Source organism: Squalius cephalus (genome assembly GCF_949319135.1).
Source record: "Squalius cephalus genome assembly, chromosome: 23".
NCBI lineage: Eukaryota > Metazoa > Chordata > Actinopteri > Cypriniformes > Leuciscidae > Squalius > Squalius cephalus.
In genome coordinates, this window is record NC_137144.1 from 16,154,283 (window position 1) to 16,177,529 (window position 23,247).

Genomic DNA, 23,247 nt, shown 5'->3' on the forward strand with positions numbered 1-23,247 from the left:
TAAAAAAGTTGCTGTCTTAAATTTAACTTGGATGTTTAAGTTATTTCAACTTAAATTGCATTAAACTGACTTTAAAATAATGAGTTGAATCAATGTAAAATATAATATTATAATTTTATAATGATTATAATGTTTTTGTGGCTTCTTCATTGGGAGTTTTTTCAGTCAAATATATGTTTCCTCCTTCAAGTGAAGGATCACCTTATTTGCCCTGGTTTCCGAAGACATTTAATGGCGTTCAATCCATTACGGTTCACCTACGATGTGATGAATCATTGATTTAATCACTGAGAAGGAGCACGGCAATGTATAGATTGAAGGGCCGTTTCCTGCATCATGTTCAAAAACGCAGTGCCTCATGTTTTCTGGCCGTATCGTATCCCCTGGGTCGTCCGATATAGGCTCGTTCACTTCAGAGCACCCGTATCTCACATATCCCTTCACCTCTACTCACCCTGAGAGCTGTTTACCTCCATTGAAACATTAGCGATTCAGCGCACAGAGCAGCACTGGGCTTCAAGGTTGGACTGACCGCAGATTAGAGGGAACACGATCCCCCCGTCACGAGTGTCAGTGAGGCTGCAGGCCATTACAGGCAAATTTCAGCCCTTCAGCCCCGGCACTCATCAACCCCTCAAACGCATTCACAGATGGGATATAAGGGCAGGGCCTCGGTGTCAGCCATCATCCAACTTCAACCCCCAAGAGTCATTTGTGATGACTGAAAAATATATTTGAACATTTGAGTCTTTCATTAGTTTGCCAGCTTACCTTTTACACCTTGAACTTGAGAACTTTTCAAACCTCTCTGCTGTTTGGTGTGGCAGTACTTTTTTATCCTTTGGTCTGTTGTTCATTCAAATTAGCTACTAACAAATTTATTTGCAAGGAAGTGACATTTTAGCCCCGCCCTCCCAAACTCACGGCATTGGTTGAGTCAATCTTGTATATAGATGTATATTATGAGTTATGACAAAAGTCTTTTATAAATAGTAAAAAAGTATATTAAAAAATAATTTTATTGCATTTTAGTGGCTGCAGTTTAACATGTTTGTATATTTACACAGTGAATATTTTAATCCCACATTTTGTGATTAAAAATTCAATTATTAGTATTCACCTTTCAGAGTTCAGTTCCAAAATATTCAGGATTTTCTTTTTATATAATTTTTTTTAACATAACATCTTTATTATTCAACAGGTGATGATAGTAAAGTAATTAGTAATAATTAAATCTCTGAGTATTTATATAAAATAAACAATTAGTTAAAATAAAAAAAATTGTTATAAACAATAATAATTGTTATAATATAATAGTAATACCTAGTACTAATTAAGTATTCATATTGAATGATTTGTTAAAACTATATAATTAATCACACACACAATGTATATATATATATATATATATATATATATATATATATATATATGTGTGTGTATATATATATATAAAATATGCGTATTATAATACTAAATTAATATAAATAAGTATATCATCACACAGTAGTATATTATTTTAATTATTTATATTATTATATTAGTATGTTTATTATATTATTAAATTAGTAGTATAATAGTTATAATTAATAAAGTATTTATATTACATAAATTACTGAAATATATATGTAATAAAGTAATAATTACAAATTATATTTAAATGATATTGTATTATAATTTTTCTTAATATATATATATATATATATATATATATTTATAACACTTAGATATCAGTATGTTCCTCAGGCAAAAATCAATGTTTTTCTTTTTACATAATAAAAGCGGTTGCCACAGAACACTCATTTACTCTGAATAATTAACTAGCGTGTGCACTTTCATGGCTTATAGTTGTTGTGCAAGTTTTCTCTTAGTGGCAAATAGATGTTTGGGGAAAGAGTGTTTGGTTTAGATTTATTGTTGCTGCATCAAAAATCATTGTTGTGAATATGGTTTCTGCATGCTGCTGTTTATATGATTCTTGTCTAAGGCTTGTCTGAGGCTTGTCTGAGTATGTCTGGAGCATCAGTTGTTGTCAGGGCTTTGTTTAGCAGGTGGGAATGTCATTCGCAATCCAAGTGATCCAAAGAGATGCCGCTGACGACTTGAAAGCGGAGAATTCCTGAGGAGATGAGTCGAGACAGCAAGAGGCTGAGAATGAGGTGCCGTGGTTGAGGACTGTGGAGTAAAGCCATAGCAGCGCTCTGAGAGGAAGAGGTGCCTTTTGAATGCTTGCACTTGATTGGCTTTGACAGTGTATTCGAACAGGACGGCAGTGCCTCAGTAAGTGTGAAATGCTCGCACCTGAAAGATTGTTTCACATTTTAGAGATGGTTTCATGGGAAGATGATATAAAGAGGTAATCAAGCAGACAAATGAAAACAGGTAAGGCTGGACACAATTTTCTCTCATCATTTCTCACAATCACATCAACCATAATCGCATGAGAGAGAGAGAGAGAGAGAGAGAGAGAGAGAGAGAGAGACACTAAGCCAGTTTCTATGCCCTGTTATAATCAGATTTACCCCATGGATGGATTTAATCAGGGCTCTTCAGGTAGTCATCTGAACAGATGTATTAGCTGGGACAGATCAGCAGCACCAAACGAAATAAGCGAAAAATATTTAGTTTTAAAACGGGTTCTTTATCACTAATCAGCTAGATTTAAATGTATATATTTATTTAATATTTTATAGTTTTATATATATATTTATATTACTGTAAAAATGTATATGATCAATGTTTTAACTCATCAAAAATGTATGTTATGACAACATATATTTCTACATTGCTTTATCTCATCAAAACAAGTTATAAGCAATTTTCAACTGTTTTTGTTATACAAGATTCAACTAATTTTTCAGTTTAATGTAATTTAAGTTGAAATGACTTAAACATCCAAGTTGATTGTACTTAATATATACCAATATACCAATTATTTATATATTTACCAATATTTTATATATATATATTATAATATTTTGACTACTATGAACATATGTATACTGTATATAAATATCCACATCAAATATGCTCATGCCCAGTGTTTACACTTTTTGGGGAATAAAACCTAGTTGTCTTAGCATATATTCATAATGTCTGCATAATGTTTTCTAAATGTTGTAAACTGATTTTTAGATCACAAGATTTGTGCTCCAAAAGAAAGAAACCCCGCCCCCAAAAATGTTTAATTCTGAGGCGAGAACTGTACATTAATTATATCTGATTAATAAGCTATGTATATTAATGATGCACATGAAAATCAGCAATGCTTCTGTTTAATTTCCTCAGTGTCATGTTCAGGCCTTTGTCAGCAGACAGACGCAAGTATTTACGTTGCGCACACACATTTGAATTGACTCAGTCAGCGATTATATTCCCTGGACATAAAAAAGCGCATTGTCAGAACCCTGAGATCATATCTCCATGGAGGCCTCTACATTTTTGAGATGATTCACATATTTGTAATATCACAGATGAATATGTACATGGTTAATTTAGTTACGGTGATAAATCGATGTTAGGCTTATTCTAAACTTTATTTGTTGTCAAAAGTTTTGATCCATGAAATGGGAATTAGCTGTTAGCATTTAATGCTAAAAACAAGAGAAACCAAGTCTGAACTTAAATAAGTCCATCCATCCATCCATCCATCCATCCATCCATCCATCCATCCATCCATCCATCCATCCATCCATCCATCCATCCATCCATCCATCCATCCATCCATCCATCCATCCATCCATCCATCCATCCATCCATCCATCCATCCATCCATCCATCCGGTTCCCTGCCATTGTAAATGGTTGCCAGGGTGTTGCTATTTGGTTAGTAAGGTGTTTTTAGTTATTACCGTACTACAGTATGTGGTTGCTAAATGGTTGTTTATGATTATTATTTGTATTTAAATAATATTAAAATGGTACAATATGTGACATGTAAAAAAAAGGCCTCTTGGTTTGTACAGATTACGCACAAAATATCTTCAGCATTAGGCCGTCATCTCAGGGGAGCCACTGAATTTGTAAAAGGATTCACAGGTACTATATTTAGGCTTATCGCTGGTGAAATGATGTTCAGGTGAATATCCTTGAATATTTAAATGTTCTAGACCACAATGTGCCATTCCTGTCTGCATATTACATAAGCTGTGCGTGATGTACTTGTCTCTCATTTCCCAATCTTTCTCTCTCTCACTTAAAAAATATATTAGATTTTGTCTTACTTTCATAATTCAGTGGTACCTTGGCCTCTCCAAGCAGCACATATGGGCTGTCATTTTAGCCCCAAAATCAAAATGGACTTTTCTTGTTTAAAGAGTTCACACTAGAGGGGAAATACACTCCAGTAGCCTTTGATTTCCAGATACAAGGTAATGCATATCTGTCTTCTGAATCTGAAATGAGCTTTCTTTTCTTCATGGTGGAAATGTGTTAAGTGTGCCTGAAGAATCTGACAGATATAGGCAAATGCTTTTATCAGCACTGGCTTGAAAGCTTTCCATGTTATATAAGCAAATACATAGAAGCTAAAAATCTCTTGGGACTCATTTTTAAAATCTGCTTCAGTCGGTGACATGACCCAGCGGGTACAGCGGGTGCTGCTTGTGTGGTCGATCGGAGTTCAAATCTGGCTCATGTAATTGCCTGATCCTGAAAATAAAATCAATATAAACCAGCATATTAGCCTTCGTGACTCGTTCGCACTCGGTCGTCATTTCCATCAAAAAGAAGATTGATGACCTTAACTTGCTTTCGATTTTATTTTGATGAGGCATATGAAGACATGGGTCAACAGAAAGTTGGCTCCCGCTACTCGCCCCTTCCAACCCTATCAATCAATCTGCATTAGTAGGGGTGGGCGATATGACCAAATTCTTATTTCAAAATGTGTCCAGAAACCTCCTTTAGCACTTTAGCTTTTTTGTTGTTAAAAAGTGCTTTATTTTGTTTAGTTATGATTATGAAATTATAATGAAAATGAAGTCTGGGCATGTATAAAATTTGTTCCTGACAGTTTGATTCATTGTGGTGGAGTCAGTTTAGCAATTGTATGGCAATAATAGCCAGAATGATTTCTGATTGGACCATTGATGTTATATATGAATGATAATGCTTTATCTCAGCAGACGTTTAGCTTCTGTTTGACTGGCTGAGTCTCTGCAGTCCTGTTATTAGCTGATAGTGTCTGGCTAACAGTTTTCTTATATCGGATGAGTTTTAGCTGGCTTTAGAATCCAAACCTTGGTTGGGACGATTGAGTAACTTTGCTGTTCTATAAACCTTAGGCGTCATACTGAATGTAACACGGATGAAAACAAGGTTGCGTCCCAAATCAGAGGCTGCACCCTTCGAGGGCTGCATTCAAAGGCCGAATGCATCATTTCGAATGTGGCCTACAAATGCATTCGAATAGAACGAGTGGATCCTACGCAGCCTAGCCAATCCCAAGATTCATTGCGTGCTGGTGAAGGTGTTTTTGTATAGTTTATTCTCTTTATTATGTACAGAAATGGGCCAAGGTGAACTTTAGACAGGCTGTGAACCCTGTGTTGTTTTCAGACATTTGAAAACAAATTGGTTTGACCTTCGCGGACTTTGAATACGTGGCCTTTGAACTCTGTGTCATTGGAAGAATGCAGCCTCTGAATTGGGACCAAGCTTTACAGTCTTTACAAGGGCACGCATTGTATAAAAGTCCTAGATCACTTAATTTTCACAACTCACTTTTAAAACTGGCGTTTTTGTCATCTGAACAATCGGGCTTGTTGTTAAACAACAGTAGGATCCATTGAACACACTGTACCTCTATCCCTCTCAGCCTCGTTTTCATTCCTGTCAAGGTCCCGATTAAGCTCTATGGTAATTTAAAGATAACTGTTTGTCATCTGTTTATCTGCTAATTTGGCAAAGAACTGTTGTGACAGGCATCGCATTGGGTTTATGATGGATTTAATTGCACTATGTTGATAAAATGTTACTTTAAAAATGGATCATTTAATTCTGCTCATTAAAGAAGTACTAACCCACAGATGGAATTGTCAGGTAAGATGACAGATAGCAAGAATACAGAATAATGAATGCAGCCTACAACATTCTGAGCTGAAATGATATATAAAGGTTGACATAAAGCTGATGATTCTCTCAGCAGCATCTCGTATTAATTTCATGTCTCTTTGGTTACAAGCTGACTGTTATTATTGATTAGGATCATTAGGCTGATCTGATGACCCATCCGTTACATCTGTGCTCGCGTTTTGAAGTAAAATCAAATCTTGATCACTCACTTGATCAATCTTAAATTGTCCTTTGAATTGCCCGAATTAATAAGAATGCTAAATTAAATAAGGCTACCCTAATCTCGAATTCACTGTCATTTTTCACAGAAACATGAAATGGCTTTTCTGAATGAGTCAGCTTCATATTTTAATGGCTCACGTGTTGTAAGTGTTTTCCCATTGGCATTGAGTAATAAATGTCTGTTTCACCTGGTCATTGGTCATTGCTTTGGCATGATGGGAAGGTCATTAAAGGCAACATGTAAAAGCAAACAGCAGGGATACACTGTTTCTCTCGTGGTGAAGTTCACAAGCCAAAAGCTTGATTTATTTATTTTTTCCCCTTCAGAGTGAGATTTTTTTGGAAATCAGAGACGATTTGGTTTAGAGCTCAAGGGACTGGATTATGATATCGTTGCTAAGTATGTGTCTTGCAAATCCCCAGTTCCTGATTTCTTAAGAATGTTTGATTACCCTCAGAAGACTCAGCCTCAGTTAATGCATTAATTATGTGGCGAATTTACATAAACAGTCAATATGGAACTTGGAAACGACACTTGATTTTTCAGAGTTACTTTATTGCTTAATTTGTTTGACCTGACTGTTTGTCATTAATAGTTCTGCTTATTGTATAACTGCATTATTAATGCTGATCCTTTTAAAAAAGCACCAGAAAGTTTTAGAGGATTTATATATTTGTGGTCAGTAAGATTTTTGAAATATGTTTTTAAATGAAGTTTTAAATGCTCATCAAGCTGCATTTATTTAATAAAAAAAAATATTAATTAAAATACACACACACACACACACTCACATATATATATATATATATATATATATATATATATATATATATATATATATATTAATATGCTGATTTGCTGCTCAAGAAACATTTCTTATCAATGTTGAAACAGTTGTGCTGCTTAATATTTTTATGGAAACTTTATGGAAGCATTTATTCACTAATATTTTGTAATATAAACATATTTATTGTCACTTTTGATCAATTTAATGCTTCCATGAATAAAACTTACTTGAATCTTACTGACTTGCTGAATATAAAAGATACACTAAGAATTCACAGTTTTCCTGCAATATAAAAATAAGAAATATTGTGAATTTTAGTTATTTTTATGCAAATGTTATTTGTCTTTTAACTTTCTTTAAACTTCAGAAGATTATAACAAGTCTGATTCATTTCTGTGACGCTCAAACTGTCCATTTCAGTGAATCCTTACAAATTTGATTTAACAACTCAGTCCAAATTGTTCACTGAGATTTCTGTTGCAGTTTTTGTATGTTAAAATATTTTAGTAAAATATGCAGATAAATATTACTGTTTATTACTTTGTATCTTTGAATAATTATATATCATAATTGTCAAACATTCATCAATTTAAACTTCATTTCTATTGTATTTTACATTTTGCATTAAAATATTGCAAATAGCATATATTATATTCCTTAAGTACAATGCATATTTCCAGCGCTTTTGCAGGGATCATGTTTTTTTGTACTGTCCTATTTAAATAAACCAATAATTAAAATGAAATACATTTAAAATCTACTTGGTTGAATACCATGCTATAGGATTATGATTGTCTTTTACCAGCATTCTGACAGATGTGATAAAGTACGTGTTGTTTTGTCCGCAGGCACGACGAGACAGCCCAAAGAGGGGGAGGTCCCTGGTGTGGACTACAATTTTGTGAGCGTTGAGCGGTTTATGGAATTAGAGAAAAGTGGGGCCTTGTTAGAAAGTGGAACGTATGAAGGTAAGTGAAATTCACCATTAAACCTCCCACATCTCCATAAATCATTACCTCTTGAAATAAAAAAAGCCATAATAGCCTGGAATATGAATTTTCTTCAATTTGCTTGATTTTACTGCAAAAAAGTCTTTGACATTGAGCAAAGGTAATCAGAACTAGTGCAGTTTGGTCTCTTGAGGACCGACTGAGGTGTGTGGACTACTTTTAGACGCAGGTTTCTTTTCCCTTTATGAGGAGAGGAGATCCTTCCCATGATTCTGTGAGGCACAGCATCATAACAGCTTCAGTCTGGCACTTTGAGAATAACTTTATATACACTCTAAAACTGCAGAGAAATGCAAATTCGAGATTCATTTTATAGCTTCGACAAATAACATTTAATAGGGATCATTTTGATTATCGGCAGATATTGGGGGATTTTTCCCTTATTTTTTACATTTTGATTATCTTTGAAATCATTTAAAACTCACTTAAAGTTAATATTTAAAACACTATTAATTTAATAACACAGTTAAATGTAATCTTTAGCAAGACTCAATTAATATACATTTTTCATGCTGTACATTTATAATGTTGTGATGCCTAAATTAACTTTTTTAGAGTTCATCAGCAGTTTATCAGTTACTGGACAGACTTTGAATATGTTAGTTATGATTTAATATATTTAAATAGAAAGCAGTTATTAAAATTGTTATAATATTTCATAATATTACTGTTTTTAATGTATTTTGATCAAATAAATGCAGCTTGGTGAGCATAAGAGACTTCTTTCAAAAACATTAGGGGGACAAAAACGATATTTGACTTATGGAAAAATGGACCTACATTTTGCATATCCATATATTTGTCAAATCAAATGCTCTCTAGAATGAGAAAATACCATCTTCCTCTGACTAGCAATAGCTATTATCAAATCATGGTTCATGTCAACACAATAAAAATGACTGTGTTTGTCATTTAACAGGATATAGAAATTAAATAGAAGTCAGAGCAACTGTGGGTAAACTGATTTCATAGGCTTCATATGGCCTTGTTTGAGGTGATTTCAGGTCCTAAAACTGAGGTTAAACCACTGAGGTCACATGGATTATTTTAATGATGTCTTTACTACCTTTCTGGGACTTGAAAGAGGTAGTTGCTTAGACTGTCAATGTAGGGACAGAAAGCCCTCAGATTTAATTAAAAAGATCTTCATTTGTGTTCCGAAGATCAACGAAAGTATTACGGGTTTGGAACGATATGAGGGTGATTCATTAATGACAGAATTTTCATTTTTGGTTGAACTAACCCTTTAAGTTAACTCACTCCCAGTCAATGATTCCGGGTCACAGGCTGTAATGTAAATGAATCTATTAACTTCACCTCTTCTGTTTCTGTCCCTTAAGTCTTGCAAATGAATTCATAAAGCCTGTGCCGTACCCGCACAGGAGCTCAGTTTTTAATCATTAAACAGATTTCCCTGGATACACATGATTTCTTTTCAATCTTGAATGAAATTATTGAGTCGCCAGTGCACAAGGGTGCCGTAATGGCAAACATCACAGAAAAAAATAACTCCAGCAAAGTTCATGAAAAAACATGATTGAAAAGTTACTTGGAAAATCTGACTTCACCTTTTTGCATGCCAAGTAGCTGTGGAAGCATTTAAGTCCCAAAAATGTTTTTGTTGTTGTTGTCGTTTCTAGATAACTTCTATGGCACGCCAAAGCCTCCTGCCGAACCCACGCAGATGCTGTTTAATGTGACGGACCAACTCTTGCCCGGTGCCCGACCCAGCGCAGAGGGAAAAAGGAAGAGAAACAAGTCCGTCAGCAACATGGAGAAGGACAGCATTGAGCCACCAGAAGAGGAGGAGGAAGAGAGCCCCGTCGTCAATGGCAACGGCATCGTCATCACACCAGGTTACAAACTACCACTGTTACCCAGATAGTTTCGAATGAGTCAATTATGAATGCGGGCTTCATAGTTGTGCGACTCATTTCTAATGAAAGACATTTTAGATGAGAGTCTGGAGCATTATTTAAACTCTTCTGTTGTTCGTAACTCAAAGATGAGGTTTCAAAATATACCGAGCAAACGAGGCTTTTAATTATTGGGCTGGTGCCATTTTTCTGTAGTTGTTTTCATTAGAACATTTTAATATATGGAAAATGCCATATACATACATGTCATGTCATCAAACTTGTATGTCATGTATTTGAAATTAAACATTTATAATGATAAAGTTGCAATATGATACTTTTAAAATGTAAGGAATAATTGATTCACCCAAGGCGGTAATGCAGCCACAACGCAAAGCAGTATTTTCTAATAATTCAATAGACTGTAGTCAATTATTCCACTTATACTATGGTGACCACACCTCACGACGTTGTTCAGATGTTATATTTGAAGACATTTGTCAGGTTCGGAGTCTGTACGTCTCTCAACAGTGTTCAGCAGCAGCGTCTCTACTAATAGCAAATCTGTAAGTTTATCTGCTTCAAGAACAGCGCCGTTATTACCTCGCTAGTGAGAAATGTCATGAAGCTTTTAACTATTTTACTGATAAAATCATCAGAGCAGCACTGACAACACGTTTATCTGAAAGTGTGTGTCCGTACTGTATGTGTGTGCGTTTGAGTGGGAGAGCGGGAGAAAGAGAGTATGTGCGTTCCTTACATTATAAAACGTAATTTTGTGGCAAAAAACATGTAATTTTTTGTTTCGTTTTTATCCTATTGTTTGCTATATTTATTTGCTTGGTCAGTGTCGTTGTGGGTTTTGGTTCTTTTGTTGTTGTAGTCTGTAAGGACCTTATAACTGAAATCATTTGGCGAAGTGATATGAAACTGTAATGCGGTCAAGACCTGCCTGGAACTACTTTAGCCGTGTTAGCTTTAATCTATATGAAGAGCCGGATTTGGATAAAAAAAATTGCCGCATTTAGACTCATTCGGATAGTTCACTATTAAAACATCTGTCTTCATTTTATAAATTTAATAAATGTGTTCATGCTGTCAAAAAAATGTAATGTATGTTAATACGAGTTGACAGTTCTAATCATTACTTGTTTGATTTATGTAACAGTATCTCATTATATTATACTTTTCTAAAAATCTACAGTCAAATAAGTCTCAGTCGGAAGGTCAGGCTCGACACTGATTCCTTTTGTTTACCTCAAAGAATCGAGCGAACACGAGGACAAGAGCACCGACGCTTCTGGAGACGTGCCCGTCCAGCCATGCCCACCTGAGACCCCCACCCTCACCGCCACAGATGCCCAGGAGGAAGAAGTAGACGCTCCCAAGTCTCCACAAGACTCCCAGGAGAATGACGACCTGGGCCCTTTGCCAGACAACTGGGAGATGGCCTACACTGAAAAAGGAGAAGTTTACTTCATAGAGTGAGTGAAGTGCACTTCAAAGCACACTTCATAATGAAAGAGGCGTGAGCATATGGAGCGCTACCTGTTGCACAGTCCTCTTTTACAGATTGTTACGGATGTCTGAATTATTTATGCGTGCCGTATTGAGCTCACTCAGTGTAATGCAGTTCAGTTGACTGCATTTTGGAAATGATTTGTAGGACTTTATACACTTAAATCAGCGGCGCCTACACTTTGCGTACCATGAGCGCTCCGACAGACCTGACCCAGCAAGCAATAGCTGTCATTTCACCGTCTAGGTTAACTATAGACTCGATATAGTCCAGCTATGAATAACCCACTTCTAGCCAATTTGGTTACATGTAATTTTTGCCAAAATAACTTGCGAGATGTATGATATTCCAGTCAACAGTGATTACAAGGTGTTAGGTTTCATTTCTTGGGCTGTGTTTGGACGGCTATTTAGACGTCTTTGAACGCAATTTTGCTTACTTTAAACACTTTCCCTGTGGATGTTTCAGTGGTTATTATGTGTCCTATATTTCTGTTGACTGAACCAGTGATGCCAATCATTTGTGAATTATTAATAAGATAATAATAAAATAGACTACTTAAGAACACTGAGAAAAAACAGTGATGGATATTTTCATTCAAACAATTGGAAAAAAAGGCTACTTTTGAGAGGTAACTTAAGCCACTGCTATGCCATGTCAATAAGCAGCCATTCACATCTAAAGTCACATCAAAACATGTTTCCAATATTGTCATTTTCTGCTCGTTCGGCACTTTGCAACAACACAACCTTGTTTCTGCAGCGACTTTCAGTATGTTTCCTATAACAGCTTCTGACGTTTACGTTTTACTTGGCATGAGAAAGTCACATAAACCATGCGAAATCCGATCAGAGCAGTCTTAAGACTTACTGATATAAAATTATAATTAAAGTTTATTTCAAAATGAACATTTCTTAATATTAAGCCTAAAATGTGTTTTAATATCATTATTAATTAGGATTGTATGATCTCTGTATAATATCAGTCTTTAAATGCAAGATATTTAAAGTGTAGCCTACCTTAAGTATACTTGCAATAGTTCCACTTTAGCACAATCAAGTATACTTAAGTATATATTTAGTTGGACTGCAGCAATATTTCTGCATGATTAAAGTGCATTAAGTACAAGATTAATGGTTCCAATTAAGCAGACTTTAAGTATACCAGTTTAGTATACCAAAAGTACAATTGCAGGGTATTTATATTTAGTATATAATTGTGTAAATGTATTTGTAGTATAACTGTATTTCAAATACATTTTAGTATATATATTTTTCACTAGGGTGAATATAGGCATAGAAAAGCTAGTTACATGAATGCTAAACATACTAGAAAAGGAACACTTCTCTCAGAGTTGAATTTTTAAATATTAATTATATATGAGCATATATTTAATATTTAGGGAATTTAGGGTTGTTTTTGCAACAAAAAAGAAAAGAAGAAAAAAGCTTATCCTCAGATGAAATCCAGCAGCCGGAGCTGGCTAAAATGATATATTTTAGTTATATATTTTATGTTATGTTAACTATATCTTTTGAAGGAATTTAATTTAAGTACTTGCCTCTGAAATGAATAGATTTTTAATATATAATAAATTCATTTTTATATGAATTATATACTTATATAAATATGAATTATGAATTAATATTTTCATATTTTTTATTATTATTTGAACTAAACAATCATAGACAATTCTGTTTAAAATGATGAGTGCTACATGGAAGGTTTTTCATTTATATAAACCAAAATATTACAATAATTTGTCATAAAAAGCAGTTTTTTTTTTAAAGAACAAGTCTTTATAGATATAAAATGCTGCACATGGACTTCCATGAAATTTTTAGTGATGATGCCAACCAATCATTGAATCTTAAGTTACCATCTTCAGTTACAACTTCAGTTACCGTCATGAATCATCATGATGATGAATGGATCACCATAAAACTGAATCTGCCGGAGTAACAGAGGGAAGAACGGTCTTAAGAGTGAGAGAAAGATGTTCCCCTCCCTCCATCTGTCCTTAATGAGAAACAAGGGACTTATTAAAACTATTGATTGTCATTGTTTTAACTGGAAAACCCCCAACCACTGCGACTAAGGCCTTCTGGGATATCTAGTCTAGAATGTTTTACATTTCAAAGTGAGGCTTGTACCAACATTTGGCTGACATAACACCCATAAAAATGCTTCCGATTCGGATAATGGTAACTAAACTCTATCATATGTACTATTAATTGTTACAAAATTACTTTCTTTTCAGTCACAATACCAAAACGACGTCATGGCTCGACCCTCGGCTAGCGAAGAAAGCCAAGCCCCCGGAGGAATGTGAGGAAGATGGTGAGTGCACTGGTGTTTTAACGTGTGTGTGAGTATGTTTCTCCTTTTTACGCTTGGAGAAATTTGATGTCGTGACCTCTACTTGTACCCCCCCTCCCCCGGAGACATGCGCGTGTGAGAGTGTAACACGAATTTCCATTTTGTGCGTTTGTTCACGATGTCAGGACATGCTCTGGTTTCATGAAACATCCAGAAAGACAAACTCTGCTAGCTCATGATGTTTACTCACTGTGTTTATGAATGGATGGATGGATTGGATAAAAAGAAAGTTCATTTACCATTGATGCATCAGTTTATCTCTTTAATCTTTCTTTTTTTTGTTCATTAAACCAACCATTTTGTTCATTTTGTAAAGCCACCCATCTTTATAGCCATTCATTTGTTTATCCATTAGTCCATTAAGCATCTATTCTCCATTCATTTATTCATGCATTCAATTGCTTGCTGAATCAATTGTTCATTTATCCATCCATCCTTCCATCCATCCATCCATCCTTCCATCCATCCATCCATTAATTCAACCAACCAACCAACCAACCAACCTTTTGTTAGTTTATTCCTCCATTAAGCCAATTATCCTCTATTCATTTATTAATTTGCTTGTTGATTATTTTGTGCGTTTGTTCATCCATCCATCCATCCATCCATCTATCCATCCATCCATCTATCCATCCATCTATTCATCCATCCATCCAAATACCCATCCATTTATCCAACCGTTTGTTAGTTCATTCATCCATTAAGCCTTTTATCCTCTATTCATTTATTAATTTGCTTGTTGATTAATTTGTGTTTGTTTATCCATCCATCCATCCATCCATCCATCCTTTCAACCACCCAACCAACCTTTTGTCAGTTTATTCCTCCATTAAGCCAATTATCCTCTATTCATTTATTAATTTGCTTGTTGATTAATTTGTGCGTTTGTTCATCCATCCATCCATCCATCCATCCATCCATCCATCCATCCATCCATCTATTCATCCATCCATCTATTCATCCATCCATCCATCCAAATACCCTTCCATCTATCCAACCGTTTGTTAGTTCATTCATCCATTAAGCCTTTTATCCTCTATTCATTTATTAATTTGCTTGTTGATTAATTTGTGTGTTTGTTTATCCATCCATCCATCCATCCATCTATCCATCCAACCATCCATCCTTTCAACCAACCAACCAACCTTTTGTCAGTTTATTCATCCATTAAGCCAATTATCCTCTATTCATTTATTAATTTGCTTGTTGATTAATTTGTGCGTTTGTTCATCCATCCAACCATCCATCCATCCATCTATCCTTTCTCCATTTGTTTGTTCATTCATTCATCCACTAAGCCATCTATCCTCTATTCATTCCTTCGTTTGCTCAGTGATTGATTCATTTGTTTGTTTGTTATTCGTCCATTCTTTAACTATCTCTCCTCTATTCATTTGTTTGCTTGTTCATTCATTCGTTTGTTCGATCAAAAGTTCCATATCTATAAAGCCATTCATCATTCATTTTTTGTTTATAAATTCTATATTTGTTTGTTTGTTAATCCTTCCATCCATCCATCCATCCATCCATCCATCCATCCATCCATGCATCCTCAATTCATTCATTTCAACAATTCATGCTCATTTAATAATTTGTTTGGTTATTCATTTGTTTGATTTGTTTTTTTCAGTCATCCATCCATCCTCTTTGTTTTTGTTCGTTCATTCACCCATCCTTTAATTATCTATTCCCCATTGGTTTGTTCATTAAGATTTGTTCGTCTTATCATTTGTTTGATAAGAAAGGGATTGATCCTTTTTTCATTAATGTATAAAGCCATTCATCCTTCTTTCCATTCATTTTATTAGTTTATTTGTTCATACATTCATTCATAAAGCCATTCATCCATGCCTTCATTCGTTCCTTCGTTTGTTTGTTGTTCATTCATTCATTCGATCATTCATTTATTTGTTTGTTCATTCATTTGTTTGTTCATTCATTTGTTCATTCGTTCGTTCGTTCATTCATTTGTTTGTTCATTCATTCATCTGTTCATTATGAATGGTGATTTTATGTACCCAAATCTACCATCTTTGAAACCTTCTGTTGAAATAAAATGCAATTTAATGGGGCCAGAGAAATCAATATCTCTTTCCACAGGCCTTTTAATGCCTTTCTGTGACATGACTACTAATATACCTCTCCGTACAACATAGATCAATTTTTTGGGCAGGTCTGTGCAACAACGTAAGCTCATACACATAATCATGATTGATTTCCATTGTGTTCAATACTATCTGCTGCGTAAAAATCACTTTGTGTATTGCAAATTTGATCCACATCTCACTTCAAAGTTCAGACATGTACATTATACAGAATTGAACTCAGATGTCTGTTAGATTATGATCCTCATGGGGCCGCACAGATTCATCATAAATTCCCATCAAAGGCTAGATAAAAGATGAGCTGTTTGTGTCAAACTAATTTTGCCTTCAAAATCAATGTTAGTCACAAACTCTTAAACATCTTTGTGTAATTTCAGAGGCGTGTCTGCTTAATTTAGCAACAATGGAATCATTTTTCCATTGTTCTAACGCTCCAAAATGTACCCTGCTGTCTGCTTGCTAGTTAATGAGCCCTGCTGGTTGGTTTTGATAGCACAAATTTCACAGGACATTTAAAGACGCATCCGCTCATATTTACACTTGTGCATTCAATGCACTCAAATATACATAAGCCACTCAGTGAATGAAAGAGCCTGAAAAAGAGACTTCTCCCATAGTTGCCATGGAAACTGCCAATGGAGGACCATTGATTTAAGGAGGCTTGAGAAAATATATTTAAGGTGGTCTGGGTTAGATCATTGTCTTATAACCATGGAGGGCCCATAATGGTCCTGCATAAAAAAAACATGCAGTTTTCTCTAAAAAATATGTTGGATTTTGTCTAAAAGTGGTACATTAATGATCTATTAAATTAACATTAATTATTTGTTAATAATTATTTTGAAATACTATTGGGGGGGGGGGGGGGGGCGTTAAATTAATACATTTAACGTTAAATACATTACCTACTTAAACATTTTGAATATTATTTGTTGTTTATAATTCATTATTTATTAAAAACAGAAGCCTAAGAGCACGGCATCATATCCCGTTGTCCATATTCATTGTACTTATAAATAATTTCAATGTTTACATTTTTAAATCTGCAATAATGTTTGCTCATGCTGGTACGTTGAGTAGTTAACATTTTGTAGATTGTTATATGTTCTATGATTTATTATTTATTAAAAACACTGAAAATATGTTGTTTTGCACCTCCGTGCAAGTTACATATAGGTGTTATAAAGAGAAGTGATAAACATGACCTATTATAAATTAGATTAAATATTTAACATAGTGAATAAAACTCTGCTTGGATACATTTTGATTCATTTGGCTCCAAACCAAGCTATAATCTTTAAAAGAAAGCTCCAGTAAATCCAGCCAAGGTTATGTCACAATTCTCACTTTTTTCTATTAAGAAAGTGTCGCCATCTGGTGTGTTACTCGTCTTTCTCTCTCAGTTAAAGCTGCGTATGTGACACATATAAGAGTCTCGTCCGCTGTTCTTAATGTAAACCCTGACTATGAGACTGGTTTCTGTTTGCGAGACAGAGGGTCAAGCTAGCATTAGCGGATGCGGTGTAGCCGGTTGGTGTGTGTGTGTGTGTGTGTGTAGGATGGATTTGATTGCTCTAACCCTCCTAGGGAGGTGCGAGAACCTCGTCGGTCGTCACACCTGCTCCTCTCCCACCTCCTCCAACCCAGCGTTCTGTTCAGCTCAGCATCCATTCACTCAACTAATGACTATCTGAAAACAGCATGGCTTTATTAGGATTTTGTAAAGTTTTTTTGTTTATCAATTAAATCTTACCGCTGTGATGCCAAGGTGTACTGAGTGGTTGCCAGGGCATTGTTCGATGGTTTCTAGGCTGTTCTGAAAGGTTTCTTGTAGTTACTTCCTCAAGCATTGTTTGCTGGTTGCTAGGGTGTAGGGAGTAGATGCTATGTGTTCAGAGTGGTTGCTAGGTAGTTGCTAAGTAGTTTCAAGGGTATTCTAAGTATTTGTAAGGGCATTTCAGGTCTCTATGAATGTTGCTAGAAGGTTACTAGGTGTTTAGAGTGGTTTCTGGGTAGTTTGTCGAACATTGTTTGGTGGTTGCTAGGGTGTTCTGGGTCGTTGCTAGGTGGATGCTTACTGGTGTTTATAATAGGCCTATTGTTTATATATATATATATATAGTAGGGCTGTCAAAAGACTAATCGCGATTAATCGCATCCAAAATAAAAGTTTGTGTTTACATAATATATGTGTGTGTACTGTATATAATTATTTTGTATATATAAATACACACACATGCATGTTGTATATATTTAAGAAAAATGTTGATTTTTGTATAATTTATATATAAAAAAATTATATTTATATATAATATAAATTATATATAAATATATACAGTATATGTATGCAAATATTTCTGTGTATTTATATATACAAAATAATTATACACAGTACACAGACACATATATTAGGCAAACACAAACTTTTATTTTGGATGCGATTAATCGCGATTAATCTTTTGACAGCCCTAATATATAGCTTTTTTTATCATCTGCCAGATCATAGATCAAATTTTTAGGAAAGTCATTGCACACCTCCTATCAACAAACTATACGTTTTGAGATATAATTCCTGTCCGAAGAACACATAATGTGGAAAACTGGGGGGCATGTCTGTAGAAATGGCATGATGTGTGAGATTAATTCCTGGAGAAGGGTGATGTCTGAAGAGATATGAGTTATGTTAGCCTGGTGTTTATGTACATGAGCTTTATTTGCATGTTTGCTGCACACTGTTTATTCACACATGCATGACTTCATCTGCATGTACGTATGCGTGCGTGTTTCCGAAGAACGGCGGCAAAAACTGCAGCATGTCCCACCGGCGATGTTTTTGATAATTACTGTGTGAGTTTGTGCATGTACCCCATTTTTTTCTTGATGTTTCAATAATGTCAAATTTGGCTGAAAAACAAAAACAGACAGGGAAAAGCATCCTGAACGCCGCATATGATGACAGCCCTTTGTTGTCATGGTGATCTCGCCAGCTCTTTAATTTGTTTTGTGTCTCTCGGGCGGATTGAATTGCATGAAAGTATGTTGGCTCTAACCTTCGGGCTGCCAGACCTCCCCTCACTTACCGCTGTGTGTCCTAATTAAGCTTTGTTTTACACACTGACTGCCAGCGTGAACGGCCGGCTGGATTGTTGAGGATACGCAATCGAAATTCTGGCGTGCGCAGGGAATGTGTGTTTTTAAAAGACGTCTAGACTGATTTGTGTCGTGTATTATCATACGCTGCAGGCATCCCTGGGGTTATTGATTTACTGGACTGAGATTCACTATAATGAAAACTGTGAGAAATGTTTTCATGACACGCATGCTTCGTGCCATGCATTAAATAGCTCATTTTAAGCTTTTTGCATCTGAAGGTTTTATACACTCAGGCTCACCTTTCAATGTTGTTGTAATTATTTATGAATATGAAAGTGAATGGTAATACTGAACTTGAAGCCTGATTAAATAATGCAGCATCAAGTCAAGGCAAGGAAAACTCATTTATATAACTCATTTCATAAAGAATGCTAATTCCAACGTGCTTGGAATAATTAAAAATGTTCACAGGTTAAATAAAAAATTGACTAAAAGATTATCAGAATAAAAAATATAAATATTCAATAAAATTACATATATTTTTTTTTTGATGTAGCTTTTATTTTTTGTTTCATTTTATGTATTTTTGTCATTGTTTTTAGATGTTATTTCTGTTTAGTTATTTCAGTGTTAATTTTAGTAATCGTAGAACTTAAAGGGATAGTTCACTTTGAAATTAAATTTTGGTATGTTTTAGCTTACCTCAAGGGCATCCAAGATGTAGGTGTCTTTTTTTCCGCTGTAGTTTCAATTTTGATATTTTTAGGTCAAACCGTTCTTGTCTGTCAGTCATTTCATGCAGGTCTATGGATACTGTCTCAAAGAGCATGCACAGAGTCCAATTTAAAACAATTCCCCATCGTCCAAATTAAACAATTCCCCATCGTAAGTACACATTGATGGCCTAAGACACGAAACGAGCGGTTTGTGTGAGAAAACGAACAGTATTTATATCGTTTTTAGCTCTTATAACACAGCCGCGTCCAAATGATCTGAGGGCACGGGCGCTTCCTGCTGTGTGACGTGTACGCAGACTGGTGCATAGATATATACACTAGATGTCGCCTTGGCTACGGTTTCGTTCCAATGAACTGCAGTAGCGAAGGCGACATCTAGTGTATATATCTATACCCGCCCGAGCCCTCAGATCACTTGGACGTGGCTGTGTTATAAGAGCTAAAAACGATATAAATACTGTTCGTTTTCTCACACAAACCGCTCGTTTCGTGTCTTAGGCCATCAATGTGTACTTATGATGGGGAATTGTTTAATTTGGACGATGGGGAATTGTTTTAATTTGAACTCTGTGCATGCTCTTTGAGACAGTATCCATAGACCTGCATGAAATGACTGACAGACAAGAACGGTTTGACCTAAAAATATCAAAATTGAAACTACTGCGGAAAAAAAGACACCTACATCTTGGATGCCCTTGAGGTAAGCTAAAACATACCAAAATTTAATTTCAAAGTGAACTATCCCTTTAAACTTAAAATGTTAAGAATTTTATTTAATGTAATACTTGTTTTACTTTATTTCAGCTTTATTCCAATTACAAAAAAGTGAATTTTACTAGTTTTAGAACAATATATATACATATATTAATACTGGCAAATCGATTAATCTAGATTAATCGCATCTAACATACATTTTTGTTAATATATAGTATATATGTGTGTGTGTGTGTGTGTGTGTGTGTATATATATATATATATATATATATATATATATACATATATACACACACACACACAGATACTGTACACAGACACGCATATATATATATATATATATATATTCAATGTGATTGATCGATTTCTATATAAAATCCTCAAAAAACATAAACTATGCAAGGAAACAGACAAAACAACCCAGACTACATTAAATACGGGTTAACATGCAACGGGGATAAACAACGTTTGCAACGAGGTGCCGACCATCTTATTTTTTTCTTTCTACAGAACTTCCATATGGCTGGGAGAAAATAGACGACCCTATTTATGGCAGTTACTATGTTGAGTAAGTTGATCAAATTTCTTTTATCAAGCACCAAGTATTTGCAGAATCCGACCCCGAATCATCCGCGTCATTCTCTTCAATAAGTTCGCCGGGGGAGGGAGGGTCCCAGCGTGATTTAAATATCTGCTCGTTCTGCCCCGCAGCCACATTAACAGAAGGACACAGTTTGAGAACCCAGTCCTAGAGGCCAAACGAAGGATCCAACAGCAACATCAAATGCAAAGTCAAGGTCTATCGGCGCTGCCATTGCCCACGATATATAGAGGTACTTCTTTTCTCTGTGGCCCATATATGCCATCTTCACCCAATTGGTTTGTTGGTGTTCCTCGGTTTTGGGTTGCTCAGGTGTGCCCTACTTTCATGTCACTTTAGCTTAGATGCCGAAGCACCAAAGACCATGCAGTAGAGGTGGTTGTGCAGTGTGCAGTGCATTCCTCTGAGTGTTTATGTGCGTTTGTCTTCTCAGAAAAGCCTCCATTCACGAGGGACGCCACGCAACTCAAAGGGACGTTCCTCACCACGGTGCTGCAGAAGAGTAACATGGGATTCGGCTTCACCATCATTGGTGGGGACGAGCCGGATGAGTTCCTGCAGGTCAAGAGCGTGATACCTGAAGGACCTGCTGCCCAAGATGGCAAGATGGACACAGGTGAGAAGGACAAGGAAGTCAGGGCCTCTTAGTGTTAAACTTTCGTGTTTAGACTTTGCTATATTCTAACAGAAGGGTGAATTGGGTTTTGAATCTATGAAACTTTGATATTATTAATAATATTTCTATTATATAGGTAGTGTATGTCTTTATAGTATGTAAGTATTTGTTATTTTGTTAAATTGCAAATAATATTTGTAATTTATTAAGTAAGATAATAACTGTTAAAAATACTATATAATAATTACATTTACCGGTGAATATTCGCCCAATATCGGTAAATGTGACTGTACCTTTAAGGCCCGCTCACACAAAGGACAATAACTATAATAATAAAGATTGTTATTAAATAAAAGTTTTAATAATCACTCTAATTCTATGAGAAAACAGCACAACTATGAAAAATATGTACAGTACTGGTCAAAAGTTTGGAAACAGTATTATTTTTCATGTTTTTGAAAAATGCTCACCAAGCCTGCATTTATTTGATCAAAAATAGAGAAAGACAGTAATATTGTGAAATATTACAATTTTAAATATTGGTTCTCTATTTTAATATAGAATGTAACTTATTTTCAGTTTCAATACTCCAGTCTTCAGTGTCACATGATCTTTCAGAAATCATTCTAATGCTGATTTATTATCAATGTTATCAATGTCGTGCTGACTGATATTTTAACAATATACATTTTTACTCTCGCTTTTTATCAATTTAACACATCCTTGTTGAATAAAAGTATTAATTTCTTTCAAAATGCTCTAAATGCTTTTTAACTTTTTAGCTATCAAAGAATCCTGAAAAAAAGTATCACAGGTTATAAAAAAATATTAAGCAGTACAACTGTTTCCAAGTTTGATAATAAATCATCATATTAGAATTATTTCTGAAGGATCATGTGACACTGAAGACTGGAGTAATGGCTATTGAAAATATATATTTTCACATATATAAGACAGTTTGCATATATATATCATTTTTTTTAATGTGATTATCAACATTTCTCTTGTTTTGTCCACCATCTTGGATGATGTTACTCCCCTGTAGCAGTGCATTCTGGGATTGACTTCTTTATGAAAGATGCAGGCTGCCTACACAAGGGAAAATGTTAATCTGCCTATTCAGATCAATTCAGTGACACCTTTCAGTTTTATTACCAATGATTGTCAGTCACCCAAACCATAGTTACTGTTGCTAAGACAAACAATGCCAGCAAGCTTAATTTCCCTGCTTCAGTGGACTGTTTAGAATTACAATATGCCCCCTTTTAATATCCTGACACTTATCGATATATAAGCAGGGCTGAGCAGCGACCTCACATCTCAGGAGAAAACCTTCAGTGCATAGACTAGGAAACATCATTATCTCTGTAGCCACCGCTTGACAACAGTCTCTAATAGCTTGCACAGAGCTAGCGCAAGGTCACGGTTGTCGCATTGTGTTTTTCTCTGATGAAAGAGCGTATTTGAGTGAGTCATCACAGGCGGACACCGTAGGCTTATTTGCTGCTTTTTCCTAAGTTCTCTGTTCTCTTA

The 23,247-nt window shown here is 35.1% G+C and overlaps 1 protein-coding gene across 8 annotated transcripts in view; it reads left to right on the forward strand.

The window, feature by feature from the left end:
- The window catches only part of magi2b (membrane associated guanylate kinase, WW and PDZ domain containing 2b), an 85,805-nt gene that overhangs the window by 34,483 nt on the left and 28,075 nt on the right, over window positions 1-23,247 (forward strand). For 7 of the 8 annotated variants that reach the window (XM_079858571.1, XM_079858570.1, XM_079858573.1 and 4 more), the window contains exons 3-9: window positions 7,933-8,052; window positions 9,735-9,950; window positions 11,215-11,434; window positions 13,730-13,809; window positions 21,008-21,065; window positions 21,209-21,330; window positions 21,532-21,714. In XM_079858571.1, coding sequence (XP_079714697.1) covers window positions 7,933-8,052; window positions 9,735-9,950; window positions 11,215-11,434; window positions 13,730-13,809; window positions 21,008-21,065; window positions 21,209-21,330; window positions 21,532-21,714 — 999 coding nt within the window. The remainder of the gene's footprint in view (window positions 1-7,932; window positions 8,053-9,734; window positions 9,951-11,214; window positions 11,435-13,729; window positions 13,810-21,007; window positions 21,066-21,208; window positions 21,331-21,531; window positions 21,715-23,247) is intronic. The other variant, XM_079858574.1, reaches the window with a different exon arrangement.